At 40.8% G+C, this 21470-nt stretch overlaps 1 protein-coding gene across 1 annotated transcript in view; it reads right to left on the bottom strand.

Annotated features, from left to right (window-relative positions):
• Positions 1-3338: 3338 nt before the first annotated feature.
• Positions 3339-21470, bottom strand: part of LOC138949318 (sulfhydryl oxidase 2-like) — a 39022-nt gene continuing 20890 nt past the window's right edge. Inside the window, exons 7-10 of the mRNA XM_070321107.1 lie at positions 21223-21352; positions 19842-19958; positions 17038-17176; positions 3339-16533 (exon numbers count right to left, since the gene is read on the bottom strand). Coding sequence (XP_070177208.1) covers positions 15782-16533; positions 17038-17176; positions 19842-19958; positions 21223-21352 — 1138 coding nt within the window. The 3' untranslated portion in view covers positions 3339-15781. The remainder of the gene's footprint in view (positions 16534-17037; positions 17177-19841; positions 19959-21222; positions 21353-21470) is intronic.

Here is a 21470-nt window from a genome sequence, read left to right as displayed (position 1 = left end):
TGGTTACAGCAGTGTAATGTACAGTCCCTGGCATGATCTAGCTGCCACCTGCTATATACGGACAGATTGTACTCGGCATGGAGTGTTTTTCAACGATAGTAACATCCTCATTAACAGATAAGCGGCCACCTGCAAAACAATGAATGTGTATACCCATTTTTGATACAAACTGTAGGTCATGATACCTGCAATTGGCGGACAGACATCGGATTGATTACACTTTGATGTGGTTTGCTGCTAGCGCAGTCGTGCCAAAAAATCCCTCTCTGTACATGGTAGGTTGCAGCTCATGTCAGGGGCCATACATTGCAGGGACTTAGCTGCTGTAGTTAAGTTTAGGGGTGGTCCATTTTTTTGCACAAAATGTAAAATTTATATAGGGCAATTGCATGGTTGCAATGGTTTTTTTGGTGTTGCTTTTAAACCACATGCATGTACTTGCACTTTCTCTCTCAATTGTAAATTCATTTGTCACGCATGTATGATTGAACACTGAGTGTAGTTATGTATTAAAAACCACACAGCTAAAACCAACAGAACCATCTGTCATTAACATTCTTGGCATTGATCGCGAAAACTTCTTTGAAGGAAAAGATTAAGACGCATGTAGATCATATTATATACTAGGTAGACACGCAGAGGGATTTTGTAGGACTTCTTTTTGCTGTGAAGATGTTGGTGTAATTATGTGAATTCCGTTTGCTAATTTAAAAACATGATTTGCATATATATGCTTAGTGCTAATTTAACGACATGATTTGCATATTGTAAAGTATTAACTGCTGTTCGCTTCTGGTTTTTGTGGCCTTGGCTTTGTTGTTACATGTCATGAAAGTGTGCGCTCAGAGTGATGTTTTTAATGTAGATGTTGTGTGTCTGCTGTCTTAGATATACTGTACATGTATAAAGACCGAATTTAGGTTACATTTCCAAAGTCGTTAAAGTCAGCTCAGGTCTGTACCTTCCTTCCCTTTTAAATCACAGACCTGTTTACCCTTACTATTTTGGAGTAATTCATTACTTTTTTTTGGTAGGATTTTGGGAAAAAATACTCCATTTGAGTCGAGATTACGATTTTAAAATGTGCTTCAACTTAGGTTTATGTTGCTAATGTTGGCATTTGTAACTCCTGGGATTACTATTTGGTCATCAGATTACTATTTTTGGCTTGACCATTACTCTTGTCAAGTTTTTGGGGTAAACAGGTCTGAAACCATCATGTCTACACCATAACAAAGCTTTTACAAAATACAAGAGTATTCTTCCAGGTGAAAACATCCACTGACATATGAATAATCAACAGCATGGCAGCCTTCTGTACAGACTTGAAACAAAAATTCTTGATTTAACTTTGCAATTTGACATAGGTGCTACCCCCCCGCGGGTTAGGGGGAAGAATTTACCCGATGCTCCCCAGCATGTCGTAAGAGGCGACTAACGGATTCTGTTTCTTCTTTTACCCTTGTTAAGTGTTTCTTGTATAGAATATAGTCAATTTTTGTAAAGATTTTAGTCAAGCAGTATGTAAGAAATGTTAAGTCCTTTTTACTGGAAACTTGCATTCTCCCAGTAAGGTAATATATTGTACTACGTTGCAAGCCCCTGGAGCAATTTTTTTATTAGTGCTTTTGTGAACAAGAAACAATTAACAAGTGGCTCTGTCCCATCTCCCCCCCCCCCCCCCCCCCCCCCCCCCCCCCCCCCCCCCCTTTCCCCGTCGCGATATAACCTTCGCGGTTGAAAACCAAATAAAGAAAGAAAGAAAGACATAGGTGCTCATTGCAGAATTAATTCAGCAGAAAATTCCTCCACAAAATCTCTTGATCTGCACAGAAAGAAGCCAGTTTGTCAATTGTGGATTAACCGTGTCTAAAGGGAATTTAGGTATCTATGCCCTCAGTACATGTAATTAAAAGCCTGAGACATGTGGTGGTTTCACATCAAAAAACAAGAATTAGGTAGGTTGTTGGAACGTTTATTGTTATTGACAAAACAATACATTCACAGATATTTCGACCCAAAATATATAATAAAACACAAGATAAGTTTTGTGTGAATATTTGTTTGTCTGTTCACTTAAAAGACCGTTGGGTCGACATATCTGTGAAGGTATTGTTTTGTCAATGATTGTTCCAACAACCTACCTTTCTTGTTTTTTGATTCTGAATTTTGGAACGTTGGCAGTCTCTTTGTTTTTGGATTTGTGGTTTCACATATGGTCTTCAAGAAAAGTTATATATGGTCATACAACTATCTTTGTGTTATATCCAGCTAACAGAGCCAAGTCAGTTCAACCTTTTTCTTTGCATTTTGCGTATTTTTATGTCATTTTATTTTTAGATGTTGGAACTATTTCTTATGAGGCGAGGACTGTAAAATATGTTCTAAAGAGAAAGATAATACAGCAATGCCTTTTTGTGTCATGAATTATTTCTCAATTTTCATTATTATTTAGTATTTTTACAACTAATATGTGGCGGTTGAAGCAATAGTTTCGCTTGTGGTTAGCTACGTAGGCCAGTATCCTCATTTTAAACCACATAGGTTTTTGTTCATCTTGCGTATTTTCATGAATTAATTAGTTAAGGTCCTATGTAACTATTGTCTCTGGTCCACATTACTCAAGTTACAGGAAGGGTAATCTAATGTCTCACGAAATCAGTCTGAGGGGCTTGGGCTAATTATGGAGACTGTCTCAACAGACAACTGGTACACTATCATGCAGTCAGGAGAAAATTTTGTAAGAGAGGGAATGATTTTTTTAGCCTTCAGTTGGAGATGAATTTTGATCAAGGTTTAAAAAGAACGTTAAATGTACAGAAACATTCTGTATGCATTGATTGACCTCAGGAAAAAATAAAATAATGTTGAAGAGAAAACTCACAGTTTGTAATCACACTAAAAGAACTTCAATAATATTAATTAGCAAAATATTTTTTTCAGCTGTGTCTCATTACTGTTCATTTTTCCAACAATAGTAGCAAAGGACAGACGTCGACAGTTACATTATAAGTTCATGTGGCTTTCATGTGAAAGGGGAATCATTGTTTGTTCTGCAACAGATGTTTTGTCTTTTTCTAATGCTTTGCAAATTGAACCTAACATTTGATTGTTTTCAAAATGTGCTTGAGGAGCGATCGACTCATGCTTCTGATTTTTTCTGAATATAAATCAGATGATTAGTGCATGGATTTTCAATTATCTCATTCATATCATTAAGTTACTGCAGTCCCATGCCTTTGTAAGTTATCTTGAAGCATTTCATTTTCATTGGATTGCGTCAAATTTGCAAATGATTTAATAGTGTTTGTGAAATGTGAGAGACTGATTACCCGTCATCTGTTATTGCTTTATAACTGATATGTGAATATTGTGTGTGTATGAAATTATGTCTCTTTTTTATATTGTAGATTTGCAAGTCTTTTGTAGAATGTACAAAACTGAATAGGGTAAAGAGAAATACAAAAAATATGTGGAAGAAAGGACTCATTTTTGGTTCTGTGTGTGTGTATGTGTGAGTGCGTGTGTGTGTGCGCACGCTCACCTGCACACGCAATGTGTGTGATGAATGTTCATTCTTCCCTGTGTGTGCATATCTGTCTAAATTTGTGTACTGATGTGTAAAATACTGTGTTTGTATGTGTCTGTGTGTAGATGCATGCCTCATGGTGTGTGTTGTGTGTTACAAAGTGACAACTACAAATGACAAAACTCAGAACTGATAAGTATATATTTAATGAAAGTTTGTTTGTTTGTTTGTTTGTTTATTTGTTGCTTAACGTCCAGCCGACTACGCAGAGCCATATCAGGACGAGGAAGGGGGGGATGAAGGGGGCCACTTGTCAAGCGATTCCTGTTTACAAATGCACTAACCCATTACTTGTGTCCCAGCAGGCTTTAGTAAAACTAAATTAATACCTACTGGAAGATTACCAGTTTCCAGTATGTTAAAATAGGCTTAACCTATCTACTGCTGGGCTTACATCAGAACACTAACAGATTAAACTATACATGAATCGCGAGACAAGCGGCAAGAGAAGAGATTTTTGGAAAAAATACAGGTGAATGAGCAAGAAGGCAGAAAAAAGAAAAGAATTCATGAAGAAAAAGAGAGCATGACAGGAAAGAGGAACCAAAAATCTACCTAACAGCAAACTAGAAAGCTCCTGCGGTTCCAAAAACAGGAGGGGCCTTTAATTTCATAACCGCAGTGCCCCACTGCGGGAATTTAATGAAAGTGACAATGGTTTCTGCATGATGACTCGGAGTAACAATTGCACCATTCATTTTCACGGATACACACACAAATAATATATTGGCACTTTCAATCAGGAACAACTCCATATGATATAGCTTATAATCATTCTAGCCCATCAAAAAGCTGACAAAAAAACAACTGCATTCAAACATCTCATTCATCACTTCCATATACAAATAAATGGAAAAAATGTATATACTAATGGACACAGACTGCCGTTGCTATGGAAACATATTGGATTTCTAGGAAACGGTTTTACAGCAACATCATACATTAGACATGCATATTAGGCACAAGGATACACATGACTTGTATCTGCAATCATATAGAACGATATTTTGACTAAAGACTGCAGTTGAATTTAATGAATTTCTAACTGCATATTCATTAATCTTTATTTCAAAAATTATTTTAAATTCAACTATTTTTTTGGTCAAAATATCGTTCTATATGATTGTATACTGTTCAAAAAAAGAAACGCATAGTTGCTACTTGCCAAATTTGTTTTATTTTTCGAAAAAATTAACAGAAAATCCAATATTTAGATTATTTGTTTGAAATTTGGTATGGACACAGTTGAATGCACACACAGTTCATTTGCATCTTCAAATCAATCAGTCAATCAATACGATTGGGTGCCGAGGCTGTCAAGTCAGTAGGGGGTGTGACTGCCTTGAGCAGCAACAACTGCCCGGCACCTTCTGGGCATGGACTGGATCAGATGCCGGATATCTTGCTGTGGGATGGTGTCCCACTCCTCCTGAAGTGCCTGCAATAGATCGCGGTGATTTGCCGGCGCTTCTTCTCGCCTGCGCACACGTCTGTCCAATTCATCCCAGAGGTGTTCTATCGGGTTCATGTCTGGCGACATGGATGGCCAGGGAAGCACCTGGACATGGTGGTCGGTGAGGAACTGGGTGGTGAGTCGTGCTGTGTGCGGGCGAGCGTTGTCCTGCTGGAATATGGCATCCTGGTCAGCCAGAAGAGGAAGGGCGTGTGGGCGCAGAATTTCCTCCACGTATCGCTGGGCATTTATGCGCCCTTGGACGTGCACCAGGGTGCTCCTTCCAGCGGTATTGATCGCCCCCCACACCATGACGCCTCAACCACCATGAACGGGTGCCTCATCCACACAGTTGGGCGCGTAACGTTCGTTTACTCTCCGGTAGACCCTCCTCCGACCATCATGTCGCTGGAGCAGGAAGTAGGACTCGTCGCTGAACCACACGTGTCTCCAGTGATTCCGGACGGTCCAGCGAAGGTGCTGGTTGCCCCACTGCACTCGGTTCTGGCGATGGCGGCGGGTGATGACAGCTCCTCTGTGAGGTCTGCGAGCTCTCAAACCAGCTTCATGCAGGCGGTTCCGCACGGTCTGGTCCGATAATCGGTGTGGCCCGGGGAGAGCCTGGACAGAAGATGAGGCCGACAGGAAACGATTCCGGAGGTGGCGGAGCCGTATGAAGCGGTCGTGAGCAGCAGTTGTCGCCCTTGGTCTTCCCGCTCGTGGCAAGTCAGCAACGGAGCCAGTGGCTTGAAACCTGACCCACAGTCTACTGATGGTGCTCTGGGACACGTGGAAGTGCCTGGCGATTGCACTTTTACTTTGGCCTGCTTGTAAACGACCCAATGCAATTTGGCGGTCTTCTCTGCTCAATCGGGCCATCTTTCGTCGCTGAATTGTCGTCTGATTTCTTTGTGGCGAACAATCCGCTTTTATGGGTTTTGGAAGACATGGTGAGAGCTCAATATTCCCCGAGTTTCACGAGATTACACTGAAGCATGACGAGTGGTCATGCCAAATGAGCAATTTTGACATTGTAGCCACTAATAACGCATGCGTCACGTGCAGAGCTCACTTGTGGCAATGGACGAAAGGTCGACGACCAGATAAACATTTTCTGCAGTTTGGTGGATATCCTTGTAGCCATATAACTAAATTAACCAAATATTACAAGCTATGCGTTTCTTTTTTTGAACAGTATAGATAAAATAAGTCTTGTGTATCTTTGTGCCACATATTAAGCATTTCTGATGTATGATGTTGCTGTAAAACCGTTTCCTAGAAATCCAATATGGTGCTGTGTATGCCAGTGTTCATAAGCGACGACAATCTATGTCCTTTAGTTTTCGTATTTTTTTCATTTCTTTATACAAGTCACTTCAATAACTTAACCCAGAAAACTAAGTTACTCCATGTATTTTCCATGTTTCATTTTGGTCATTCTAGTGCCGCTCATTGCCTTAAAGGCTTCAAGATGTGCGTAACCTTTCCGTTTGACATGGACACAAATACCATCACACGGACAGTCTGCCTGCTTTACGACACAAATACCATCACACGGACAGTCTGCCTGCTTTACGACACAAATACCATCACACGGACAGTCTGCCTGCTTTACGACACAAATACCATCACACGGACAGTCTGCCTGCTTTACGACACAAATACCATCACACGGACAGTCTGCCTGCTTTACATGCAGAGTGGAATTCTTTTTTTTCTGATCCATCTTGCACATTGACATAAATGTCTGCTACCAAATTAATACAGCAACAAAATCTGACTGCCCAGAAAGCAGGTAGGCTGTAGATTGTTCTAGCTGTTTCTGTATAGCGTCGGCCGTATTAATCAACTATTAACAGAAAACTGTTCAACCCCTTGGCTGCCTTCTTTTGAATCATGAAGAAATTAATACTGACAAGGGAAGCAACTTCTGCATTAATTGCCCTTTGAACTGCAGCAAAATGATTGTCTCCCCTGCAGACAATTTTTCTCAGATTTGCTCTATCTTTCTTTATTTGGTGTTTGACGTCGTTTTCAACCACGAAGGTTATATCGCGACGAGGAAAGGGGGGGAGATGGGATAGAGCCACTTGTCAATTGTTTCTTGTTCACAAAAGCACTAATCAAAAATTTGCTCCAGGGGCTTGCAACGTAGTACAATGTATTGCCTTACTGGGAGAATGCAAGTTTCCAGTACAAAGGACTTAACATTTCTTACATACTGCTTGACTAAAATCTGTACAAAAATTGACTATATTCTATACAAGAAACACTTAACAAGGGTAAAAAGAGAAACAGAATCTGTTAGTCGCCTCTTACGACATGCTGGGGAGATTTGCTCTAATTGTCAAAGCTTGTATGTAATGATTTTTTTTAATTGATTTTTATAACTTAAACTCTTCCGTCAGTCGATAAGTTTAAAGTCATACCCTGCAAATCCAATAAATGCACCATAATTATAACACAATGAGTTAATGTACATCACTTTTAAATTCTCGTTTCATCAGCTACAGAATCTGCAGCTATCTTCCAGGGTTTTGCAATTCACACATAAAACTGTGTAGCAAGATTGATTTTTAGAATACAGCTGTTTAAAGGCCAAGATACACAACCGGTTTGGCCATTACGTTTGAGACGGACCGCCCAAAACGGACCACATACCGACCGTCTGGCATCCGAACCGTACGTCTCACACGCTTGACAAGCATGCGCCTTGGTCCGTCCGTTCGAAATACTGCTGGATCTATTCCGAACGGACGGCAAGCATCCTCTAGCCAATGAGCGCACGTCTTTCAGTCGACACCCACTTTGCAAATGGCGATCAGTTCAGCATCAAAACTTGCCGATTCGGAATCGAAATATCTCAGCAACCTGAATCTTGGCGACGAGTTGGAATCTATGGAACCATGGAAGTAAAAACTACAAAAACCAGCATCATCGAGACCTGTTCCTGCTGTCCATGCAGCAGACTTCCACGTCAAATGTGGGGTAAAACGACCTACACCACGTACGTCTCAGGAGCATCGTGTGACCGGCAAGCGTTCCGTTCCTCTGAGACGATCAGGTCTGACCCGTCCGCCTCAAACGTACGTGCGAAACTGATCGTGTATCTTGGCCTTAAGACCTGGTAATATTCCATTCTCGTTAATATTGTACAGATAATGTCAAGACTAAGTCATAAATAGTCCATTTTACAATAAACCCAGCAGAAAAAAAAAATCAAAATCTGTACTGTACAAATGACTCTTTAAATTCATACCACATTCTCTCCCCTTGATACTTTGTCTCTTCACCACCAGAAGCAAAATACCAGACTCACGGGAACAACAATCCAATGCACACACACACACAAACTAGTTTACATTCCACAGAAGCAATTTTTCAAAGTGATACATCAGTTTGTCACAAGTGCCAGCCTGTTCCTTTCATTCAGCCTACCAATCATTCACTGGGCGGGGACGTAGCTCAGTCGGTAGCGCGCTGGCTTTGTAGCCAGTTGGTCGCTATCAGCGTGGGTTCGATCCCCACGTTCGGCGAGAGATTTATTTCTCGGAGTCAACTTTGTGCAGACTCTCTTCGGTATCCGAACACCCCCGTGTGCACACATGCGCACGAAAAAGATCCCACGTTCACAGCGAAAGTCTCAGGGCTTGGAAAACACGAAGACACGCATGCATCATCTCTCGTCTCCGATTATCATGATCGTATTTCGATACTTTGACGAGACAAACCCAATGCTGGTGTGTCGAAGAAGACAGCCACAGCGGGCTTGTTCGAATCAAAGTATCACACCATATATTCAACGTATTACCAATACCTGTCCCAATATAGACCAGTTGGTCTAGGAGGACGTTAAACCCTAATAGTCAATCATTCACTGGCCAGCTCAACATTCAAGACTTATTTCATAACGTATGAACACAACATTGTACTGTCAACCCTGTCTATAACGGCCACCACAGGGACCAACCTCTAAAGTGGTAGTTGAAGACAGGAGGACACTATAATGAAAAAGTGAATTATATATATTTATATAAAAAAAAACACGAAGTTGTTGGGGATCTTTGGGGGTGGTGATTATAAGTCGGGCAGGTGGTCGTTTTAGAGAGGTGGTCGCCAGGGCCTTTCCTTTACTTTATTTGGTGTTTAATGTCGTTTTCAACCGTTCAAGGTTATATCGCGACGAGATAGAGCCACTTGTTAATTGTTTCTTGTTCACAAATTAAAAGCACAAATCAAAAAGATTGCTCCAGGGGCTTGCAACGTAGTACAATGTATGACCTTACTGGGAGAATGCAAGTTTCCAGTACAAAGGACTTAACATTTCTTACATACTGCTTGACTAAAATCTGTACAAAAATTGACTATATTCTATACAAGAAACACTTAACATAGGGTAAAAGGAGAAACAGAATCCGTTAGACGCCTGAGCTCTTAGTACGACATGCTGGGGAGCATCGGGTAAATTCTTCCCCCTAACCCGCAGGGGGTAGACAGGAGGACACTATAATAAAAAAGTGATTTATATAATTATATTACAAAAACACAAACTTATTGGGGATCTTTTGGGGTGGTGGGGCAGGTGGTCGTTTTAGAGAGGTGGTCACCAGGGCAGGTTTTACTGTAAATGTAATGGCTACATCACAGCTGATGTTATTGTTATCCATGCAGATACAGCACATAAAAGTAGAAAAGTTGTCACTCAAGCCTTTGCCGAGAGTGACGTCATTCATTTTCTTATTCACTATGCGGGGACATGGATTTGATGCCATACGGGCCATCAGTGGGGATATGTCACTTGTATATACCATGAGCAGAAGACAGATTTTTGCAGTGAACTAGGCTGAACTGAAAAAAAGTGAAAGCCTGGGTGAAAGACTTCAATTTTTCTGACAATACGTGTGGGTTATTTCACACATGGTGGGTTAACCATGCCAAGAGTCTTTATAGCTGTCCACAGTCTTTCAACACACCCAATTTTGACACATTTCCAAAAAATATCATTAAATATCTGATGCACTTACATTAAATTGGTTTGCTTTTGTGAAATATTTGATTCTTAAATGTTTCTAATTAACATAACATGTACGAGGGTAAATTTAACACATAATCCAAATATTTTCAAAGAAATTGGTATATTATTGGTTTTTGGAAAAAATTTGGCTCTTTGAGACACCAACACACTTTTGAGTGGGGTTGGAAACACACTTGCAGGTAGAAAACGGTTCAAGGGAAACAACTCATCCTTTCTGGCCTATTTAGCAAACTGGCAGTGGAAACGATTGCCTCCCTTTACCGTCTCTGGTGTCTGTGAATTTTTTTTAATACATTTTTCTTCCTACCGCCAGTATACTGGTGCTATGTCGTGAAAAAGTTTTACACCATTCAAGACAGACTGGGGCTTTAACAATTACCAAAGTAAAATAACTGACTTTAACACCTTTCGTACCATTCCTTTACAATCATATGACAAACTTTGCAATGACTTTTTCCATGATCAGAACTTTCAAGCTATATTATTAACTAGATGAATACCCGCTTCGCCAGGAAGAAGTAGAGCCGAATACCCAACTTCGCCGGGTAACCGGCTTCGCCGGGTGAATGGCACACCGTACGCCAGCTTCGCCGAGTACCCGGCTTTGCCGGGTGAGTGGCGCACCGTACGCGATTGACGCCACACGAAGGAAGGGAGATAAACGCGCAAAACACTGGAGAAGATAAGGAGCGTTGTGGACAGTGACCTTCTAAAAATAGTAACGGGAATATGGATTGAGCGTTGTGGACAGTGACCTTCAAAAAATAGTAACGGGAATATGGATTGACGCCACACGAAGGAAGGGAGATAAACGCAAAACACTGGAGAAGATAAGGAAGATATTACTCCAGGGAATGGATCTGGGTGGATCTACAGAAAAACCAAAATCGGTTCAGCGCTGCGCGCTGAGAGCACGTGTTGAAAATTCTCATCGACCAGGTTGTGTCCGGGGTGTACCTGAATATGCCCACCAAATTTGAAGCAGATCCATCGAGAACTTTGGCCGTGCATCGCGAACACACACACACACACACACACACACACAGACAGACAGACACAAGTCGTATATATATATAGATATACATACAAAATATCAGGTCAGCTTTCACACAGAAGCTATTAATCTACAATAACAGTGCAAAGCAATGAGAACACTGCTGATATATAGTCAAGGACAAACTATTAGATGACAATTTACACATTGATAGGAAAATTCCATTTGAAACATAATCTGACCAATCACAGAATCGGCTCCATTCCACTACCATCTTGATTGCATTACAATTTAAAATACTCGAACTTCAAGAAACATTTTTCTGAAGGGAAAAAGCCCATTTCACTTGTACGTTTTACAAGTTTCTTCGGAGGTGGTGGTGGTGGTGTGTGGTGTGTGGGAGCAATGTTAATAGTGGTCAGGCTTGAGCAACTTAATCCTATCAAATAACCAAAGGGAAGTCATCGCTCTTTATGCATACGACATGGATAATGGAGTAAGTGAGAGTTGTACGGAACCTTTCTCCTGGCACCTGAGAGAATAACAAGCATTGAAATGAACAAGCGACTTTCATCCTCAAAAAAGGATGATCGCCGCAAGCTCATATGCTCATCATTCTCCAAGGCAGCAACTAACACTTACTGTTTGGTGTTCATTTTTACCTCTTGTTTTTCTAACGATCATAATCTCTCTGTTGGAGTAATTGCGCAGCAGTAACAGCCTCAAGGAGACAGATCAAGACAGTGGTTTTGAAATCAACTGAGATTCATCGCAACATCCGACTCATTCATAAAAACAAAGTACATGTACTTGAGACATAAAATACTAAACATTCTAAATCCATGAATTATTATTGTGTCAGTTACAGCGATAGCAACTTGCATCCAGGTGGCAATTATCACATTGCAAGAACGAAGAAAAAACGCATGACAACATCTTTAATATGTCTAAGCTATCATGTACAAATTGTAACCCCTCTTTTAACTTTCAAGACCTCCATAGGTCTAAAAAAAAAATCCGGTCTTAGTTAAAGAGGAGGGAGTCTAAATAACATGGAGGATTTTTTTTACAGAGCTGATCGATGAACAGAACATCTAAAAAAGCACAAATTTTTTTTTAAAAAAACAAAAAAAGAAAGAAAGAACGGAAGAAAAACAAGTCGCGTAAGGCGAAATTACTACATTTAGTCAAGCTGTGGAACTCACAGAATGAAACTGAACGTAGTCCGCCGCTAGTGCAAAAGGCAGTGAAAGTGACGAGCCTGTTTGGCGAGGCAGCGGTTGCGCTGTGCTTCATAACACGCTTTACTGTACCTCACTTCGTTTTAACTTTCTGAGCGTGTTTTTAATCCAAACTTATCATATCTATATGTTTTTGGAATCAGGAACCGACAAGGAATAAGATGAAATAGTTTTTGAAACGATTTTGGAAATTTAATTTTGATCATGATTTTTAACTTTTTTAATTTTCAGAGCTTGTTTTTAATCCAAATTAACATATTTATATGTTTTTGGAATCAGAAAATGATGAAGAATAAGATGAACGTAAATTTGGATCGTTTTATAAAAAAAGTATTTTTTTTACAATTTTCAGATTTTTAATGACCAAAGTCATTAATTAATTTTTAAGCCACGAAACTCAAATGCAATACCGAAGTCCGGCCTTCGTCGAAGATTGCTTGGCCAAAATTTCAATCAATTTGATTGAAAAATGAGGGTGTGACAGTGCCGCCTCAACTTTTACAAAAAGCCGGATATGACGTCATCAAAGACATTTATCGAAAAAATGAAAAAAACGTCCGGGGATATCATTCCCAGGAACTCTCATGTCAAATTTCATAAAGATCGGTCCAGTAGTTTAGTCTGAATCGCTCTACACACACACACACACACACACACACACACACACACACACACACATACACCACGACCCTCGTCTCGATTCCCCCTCTACGTTAAAACATTTAGTCAAAACTTGACTAAATGTAAAAAGGGTGGGGGGGGGGGGGGGTGTGGTGTGTGTGTGTCAGGGGTTAGTGACTGTTCCATTCTACACCACAACAGATCCTACCTTCACATGTGAGAAGAACATCCATCCACTTAAGACACATACCAACAATAAAGTCAGACTGCTTTCTGTGCAGGATGGCATTTTTTCTTCTTTTTATCTTACATGGGTGAGACTGAAAAATCTCATGAATCCTGAACCTCAACCGAAAAAATAAAAAATTAAAAAAATTTAAAAAAATAAAAATTAAGAAGGCCAAAATCGAATCCGGATTTCCGGCATATACCAGAAGAATACCACCCATGTATCTTCTTCTTTTTTTGTAGCTGAATTGATTTCATAAGTGACGGCCTTATCAATCTGCAAAATCAATTCAGAAAAACATTCCAACTCTGCACAGGCAGCAGCCAAAATATTGAGTGTTGGTATGTGTCCAAAGGGTTTGATGCCCTTATTCCATGCCACAGCCTGGACAGATATCTGCATGGTTGAAAAACGAATGCTTATATGAAAAGGAATCCACTATTATTAACACATTGTAAAACGTAAAATTCAAGTAAACATATTTCACAACTCAGAGCAACAGTCAGTCATAATGAACATAATACCCTGCACCAGCATTATAATATTAAAGCCATTTATCCATCACCGTACAGAACTGATGCTTGACCAACAAATTAAAAATTAAAAGATTCACAAAAACGTCATTTACAAATGACTCAAATACACGGCAAACCAATAAAGCAAGCATAATTATACAATGATTCAATTTTGATATTTGTTTGACTGAAGGAAATTCTATTTATACTTTTTCCACCATGATTGTTAAAATGACTGATTTCAAAGGCTGACTTATCAACTGACTAACAAACATTTTTTGCTGCTAAAAATCAGTCCTGCCCTCAACAGTGGACAAACATGTAACCCCTCATAAGGAGTTGATTGAACTATTAACATCGCTAAGTTACACAATGTTAAATCATCAGAAAAAGAAGACTGCAAACAGTCCCACCTTCCGTGGCTGACATACTTTTTACAGCCACTACACGTGTCTTTTTGCATAAATAAACTAACACACAGATGCAAGTGTGTGCACATGCAAAGACACACACATGCACACACACACATAATACAAATATTCTATACATTACATATAATACACACATGCACACTTGACTGCAAACACTCATGCACCCTCTTCTTAAAGGAACGTCAAACTGTCAGCTACATGACACAAAACGGCATTGGTCAAAATGTCACAAAACTGACGTATTTTTGGAAACAACTCTGTCATGGTTTTTACGCCCTATGAAGAGTTGTATTCCTTGAAAGCGAGGCTCTATGCAATAAAAAGGATGATAGCATCACCTCTATGTAATAAAAAGGATGATTGCATCACATTGAACAACAAGTTAAAAAAAAAAAACACTACATTTTGACAGTGTTGGATTTCCAAAGAAGATATCGAGCCGACTGTCAATATCCAATGTGCATGTTTTCTAAAGAAAAGCCCATATCAAAAAGCCGGCACTGTCAAAATCCAGTGTATGTTTTTCAAAGAAACGCCATATCAAGCCTACACTATTAAAATCCAGTGTATGTTTTCCAAACATCTCTAAGTTCATAGCTCACAGTGGGAAGCTATCGGCCTATTTGAATCTTGCCTCTCTTTAAGTTAAAGGAATGCAACTCTTCCGCACTGCATTACCCCCCCCCCCTCCACACTAGAGTTATTTCCAAACCATGTCTTTTATTTCTTCTCCTAGTTTATATTGCATTTTTGCCTTGTACAAGCGTAAGGTAAAACAAATTTATTTGCTTCACAAGACATTGGAATTCTTCATATTTAAATAAATAAATAAAACTAATAAATAAAGAAAGAAACAAATACATAAATAATAAATAAACACAAACATAAATACAAACATAAATAACCATATCAATAATTCAATAAGCCAATCAATCAATGAATCAATTAATGAATCAATAAATAAATGCACAATACTTTTCCATCCAAAGTAGTATTTGTCCTTGCTTGGCTTACAAAACATTCAGCGAACTCAGAACTTTATTACATAAGGATAAAGGTTTTAGGCTTAGCCTAATCTTCGGAAGTAAAACAAGAAGGATGGGATGGGAGTTGGGCATTCAAAAACATTTAGAACTACCAAGAATAAATAAATCAACAACAACAGCAGCAGCAGCAGCAGCAGCAGCAGCAGCAGCAGCAGCAACAACAACAACAACAAAAGGGAAATAATATATAGCAATCCTGATCTGTAACCATCGCCCAAGGTACCAACGAATAGCGGTCGTCATAGGCACGCGGCCGCAATGAAAAGGTGAGCTATATAGAAAATAAATATCCTCAGTGATCCTTTGGGGTGGTCATAGTGACCGGTGGTCATTATCGAGAGGTGGTCGCCAAGGCAAGTAATGACTGAAGGTATTATATATATATATATGCCTTCTTGTGTAAGCAATCATTAACACTACCATAGATCTCAACCATCCTAAGAGATCCTTTACACTACTAGCAGATCTGTCCTGCCATCTTACATCGTATAATATCCTCCGGACACATACCAAAAATATGACCGCTTACACAAGAACGACATCTTATGAAGGCGAGGAGAAATAAATGGGGTTGGGGGGAGGGGGGATGCAGGAAACAACCGGCACCTAAAGAACAACAACATGTCATCAAACCCAGGAGTTCTTGAAGTATTTGACGCAGGGCACTTTGAATTTTCTCTGCACGATAAAATGGTAGTAGAGGATAACGATGATGGCCGCACACATGACGTAAAACACCATACACACCCCGAAGTCCAAGCGACTAAAACCCCACCGGCTTATCAACAAGCCACTCCCCCTCTGTGAATGGTAATCCACCGCGGGCAAGTCATTAATCTCTAGCCGCAGTTTTTCAGCAGGGACCTGATCCCCCAGAGCAAAGTTTGCCGCTTTCCGACGCTTTTTTTGTTCGTGCTGCTCTTGTATTTTTTTTAGGTCGCCATCGCCCTGTTTCTTTTCCCACCAGTCCATCTCCTCCTTTCCTGACCTTGACCCCTCGGCTGCGTCCCCTGCTAAGGTCAAAGCGTCCTGAATGATGTTTTCTTTGCCGTAGAACTTCCCAAGAAAAGACGCCACGGCCGACGAATTCCACCCAGGGACATAATCCGAATCCGACGGTGGCTTGTGACATTCTGGGCAGTCCTGAGCAGAAGGGAACTGGATCTTGGGATGCTGTGGATCCTCCGAGTCGTCGCCGTGGAGACGCTTGTTGGCTTTGTTGTGAGCAGCCCAAAGCCAGAGCACGGCGTCTGCAGGCCTGTGGATATCCTTTTCCAGGGTGCTCGCCATCTGGATAAAGTGCTGCGAGCATTCCGAGCACCCGAAGAAGTGCTCCATGTATCCGCGGATAGCCATCGGCACTTCTAGGGCATTCACTGCTGAAAGACAAAAAGTACTGATGCAAAATTCTGGGAAAATCAAAAAGAAAGAAGTTTGTAGAATGGAGGTATCAGAGTGGACAAAGTGCTCTATGTAGCCCTGGATAGCCGTTGGCAGTTCTAACTTCTATGGCCTTCACTGCTGAAAGACAGAGACCGCGAATTTGTGATACTTGTGACCTCTTACATTGAAACTAATTAGTGATCGATTTGTTAACCCACTGTTACTGAAATAACAACAATCTTTTTGCCCACAAAAAAAAAAAAAATGTATATTGTCACCCAAACAAAGGGTAGAAATAACTGTCACCTGCTGACACTTGTAACTCAAAGAATAGACGAATTCCAAAAATAACTCTGTTGGGTTTGTATAGAGTGACCTTTTCTTGCAAAACCTCTGACAAACAAAGGATGGACCAATCACTTTTTAAAGCATGAGGTCTGTCGGAAACATGTGCTCCGGTCCACGAAGAAGGTATTTAAAAAAAATGTCTTTTGACTCACCGCTAGACTGTTGATTGTTGGCAGCGACCGTCAGCACATGAAACAGGGTCCACACGCTGCATGGGTAACCACGGTAACGTGACTGGCTGCCTTGACAACTGACCCAGTGTACTTGGTCTGGCAGGAACGCTTCTTTGCCCTTCAGGTGGAAAGAGAGAAAAAGAGAATTTATTCATTTTATTTTGCACTGTCTCTAAACTGCTAAACCTCATGAAATAAAATTCAACTGACTTCAAAGATACGTTTTTTTCTATACAACCCGTCATTAAGACTAGGCAGATATGTCTTTTATGATGGGCAGTATCGCGCAAGCGACCATGTGCACCAACTCAGATTTGCCCAGGATTGTCTATATGGGAAAAAAGCATCCATACACACTCTCAACAGCGCGGCTGCTTCCTGTGTAGAATGCTTTTTGCTGAATTAATGAAGGGCGCAATGGCGTGGTGGTAAGACGGCGGCCTCCAGAGCGGGAGGTTGTGAGTTCGAATCCCGGTCGCTGCCGCCCGGTGGGTTAAGAGTGGAGATTTTTCCGATCTCCCATGTCAACTTATGTGCAGACCTGCTAGTGACTTAACCCCCTTCGTGTGTACACGCAAGCACAAGACCAAGTGCGCACGGAAAACATCCTGTAATCCATGTCAGAGTTCGGTGGGTTATAGAAACACGAAAATACCCAGCATGCTTCCCCCGAAAGCGGTGTATGGCTGCCTAAATGGCGGGGTAAAAACCGGCATACATGTACATGTGTACATGGGAGTTTCAGCCCACGAACGCAGAAGAAGAAGAAGAATTAATTTCCTCACAAAATGATTTTAACCAAACATTGACACTCTGCTTGGAGCAATCAGACTTGATTTTTGGCTCACGTAAGTGTAGCCTATGTGATGCTAACTTTTGTCTGTCTGTGTGTGCGTGCGTGCGTGCGTGCGTGCGTATGTATGTATGTCTGTGGTAGAAACTTTAACATTAGACTGAACACCGAAATACTAATTTTACCTGGTTATCATTTAAGCAACAGCTTCAAAGTATTGAAGCAATGATCAACATTTCGTCGGCAGGTATGTAGTTAAAGTGTGTATCCAAAGAAAACGGGTAAAAACAGCTGACTGGTTTGTGTCGTGTGTGGTATGTAGACCAGGTCAGGGGTCAAGGTTAGGTCAGATCGCGTGAAGGATTGTGGTATAGATACAGTTATCACAGAGCTGCAGTTCGCCGATTCGGAGAAGACGATTTCACATTGTTCGGTTTCGTATCTCCAGAAAAATAGATAAAGAAGATACCAAAAGAGATTTCCTACAGGTTAATCTGCACAGCGTGTTTCCAGTGTCTGCGCGAGGAAGCGCTGTCGAAAGCGCAGTGTCGATCTGGCCATCTGGCAGTCGTGTCCCCGTAAGTAGGCTACAGACAGACAGATCTAGATCTAGTGTCTCGCACTCTTGCACCGTGTCACCTATGCTTACTGTGTGTGTGTATGTGTGACGGAGTGATTGAGTTTGTGTTACTGTTTGTCGATTTCTTACGTGAGCCTTGAAGGCTTCGCCTCTTGTTAGTATGTGTCAAAGTGGAAGGATCCTCTTATCCCTTTTAGAGATTTGTGGTGGTGTCAATGATTTGTCGATTGCAGAAAATTAAAAAAAATTGACTAAATGAAAAAATGGTCATTGTGATCTTTCCAGAATAATTTTTCTTTGAACAGATTAAAAGAAGTACAGCGGAAACCCCCTTTTGAGACCTCTAACAATATGAGAAAATCAAGGTCTAAACAAGTCGCGTAAGGCAAAATAACAACATTTAGTCAAGCTGTCAAACTCACAGAATGCAACTGAACGCACTGCTTTTTTCACCAAGACCGCATACTCATAGTTTCGTCAGTCCACCGCTCGTGGCAAAGGCAGTGAAATCGACAAGCCAGAATAGTGCGGTAGTGGTCACGCTGAGCAGGTTAACTTGCTTTTCTGTATCTCTATTCTTTTTAGCTTACTGAGTTTGTTTTTAATCCAAACATATCATATCTATATGTCTTGGGAAACAGGGACTGACAAGGAATAAGATAAAATTGTTTTTAAATCGATTTCGGAAAATTAATTGTAATCATAATTTTCATATTTTTAATTTTCAGAGCTTGTTTGTAATCCAAATATAACATATGTATATGTTTTTGGAATCAGAAAATGACAAAAAATAAGATGAAATTGTTTTTGGATCGTTTAATCAAAAAATAATTTTAATTACAAGTTTCCAATTTTTAATAACCAAACTCATTCATTAGTTTTTTAAGCCACCAAGCTGAAATGCCATACCAAAGTCCGGCCTTCGTCGAAGATTGCTTGGCCAAAATTTCAATCAATTTCATTGAAAAATGAGGGTGTGACAGTGCCGCCACAACTTTTACAAAAAGCCGGATATGACGTCATCAAAGGTATTTATTGAAACAATGAAAAAAACGTCCGGGGGATATCATTCCCAGGAACTCTCATGTCAAATTTCATAAAGATCGGTCCAGTAGTTTACTCTGAATCGCTCTACACACACACACACACACACACACACACACACACACACACACACACACACACACACACAGACACACACACACACACACACCACGACCCTCGTCTCGATTCCCCCTCTATGTTAAAACATTTAGTCAAAACTTGACTGAATGTAAAAAGGGGGAAGTCTGAAAAGAGGGGTTCCACTGTAAAAACATTAAGTTGCGTGAAGCGAAATTAATACATACAATTACAAAACAAAACTTGACTTAATGTAAAGAGGTGGTCAGGGGAGACGAGCGTTATTACCTGCAGCGTGTCGATGGCACTGACCCAGCTGTCTCCAGTCAGCGGCATGTCCAGGCTGCCTAGGTAGTCCACCAGCTTCCACAGAAAGCGTGACACCTCACCTCGCCCGGGGAAGTACTGCAACATGGCAAACGCACACCTTAATTTCTAACTTAAAGGATAGGACAACAAAGACTTAAATGACATTAACTACACGCATGCATATATCGTCAGTGGCCTTCGAAGACCTCGTAACTTACATTTTCCCGATTTTCGTATTTTTGCATGGTTCCGTCCCTTGATTTTTTTCCTATCATCTGTGAAAAGCTTGTAACTCTATCTATTTTGCAAAGGTCTTTTTCCCCTGATTTTAAAAACCTCGTATTGCCGTTGGGTGTTGAGACATTATCGACATTAGCGGGAAAACCTCGTATTGTCTGTTTGAATCCCTGCGAGTCTGTTGAAAATCCTCGTAATTGTTCCTTAAATTCAAAACAAAAAAGTTCAAAACAAAAAAGTGAAAACCTCGTATCTACACGTTTTGATCTGGTGAAGAGGAATTTGATTTTTAAAACACTCATTATCTCAGAACTATGATTTTGAAGATACGAGGTCTTCGAAGGCCACTGACGATATACTCATGAACACACACACAGACAGACATGCATGCGCACACACAAAGACTCACAAGTTCTCCTGTGTTCAGCCTGGCCTGTATTTAAACACATGACCCAAGGATCGTAAGTCCAGTGCTCTACCCATTGAGCTACCGGGCCATCGATGCTACAAATATCCTTTTGCCAGAACTGTTATTTCTTCCGACAGCACAACAACCACATACAGCAGCAGTCGAAAACTCTTGATTGAAGATTCTGGCGAAGCAACACAAATTGTTCAGTTGTAATTATCGATCACTGTAAACCGTTCATGGTGTTCTAAACATTTCAAGTGATGTTCAGTTAGCCAGGTAATCAACACACCTACCAAGCTTTTACTACAAGCTTTCTTGGACCCCAACATTGTTATACTGTCGTGTGTTTCTTTCAGACGAGACTTGCTCGCGGCTAGTTGCTCGCGGCTAGTTGCTCGCGGAGCTAGGAGGCGAGAGTGTATATATGAAACGGTTTGGGGGCCAGCTACGCAAGAATTAAACACCATTGGATGATACCGAAAAGACCGTCTGCACTGTTGGTAAACAGCCATGGACAGCCAATCGGTTTGGCAGCTGTGCGGCCGCCAATTTTTCTCACGTAGCCAGCAACCCCAAAGCTACCTAACCTTCCCTTGCCTAATCCTAGCGTTCCTCGTGGCGAGAATTGCCCAAGAAACGGTACTTCCTCGCCCCACTCGCTTCGCTCGCCAATTCTTGCCTTAAAGAAACGGGAGACAGATCTCATCCTACCTTTGCTAAGGCAGACACAAAGTTTCGCAGGGCGTCAAGCTTAGGCCCGTCGATGGTTTTACAGATGGCAACCTCTTGCCTGAACGCGTAATGTAGGGCAGACTCCAAATCTTGCATGTGAACCCCAGTACTGAAAGAAAACAAGACGGAGGGAAGAGTCATTAAAGCGATCAGGTTCGACTATCAGAAAAGAGACTCTAAAATCAAGCATGAAGTTCAGAACCGGTACTTTTACATCAATAAACAGC

This window comes from Littorina saxatilis, linkage group LG15 (assembly GCF_037325665.1).
Source record: "Littorina saxatilis isolate snail1 linkage group LG15, US_GU_Lsax_2.0, whole genome shotgun sequence".
Lineage (NCBI taxonomy): Eukaryota > Metazoa > Mollusca > Gastropoda > Littorinimorpha > Littorinidae > Littorina > Littorina saxatilis.
This window is presented reverse-complemented; position numbering and strand designations above follow the sequence as displayed.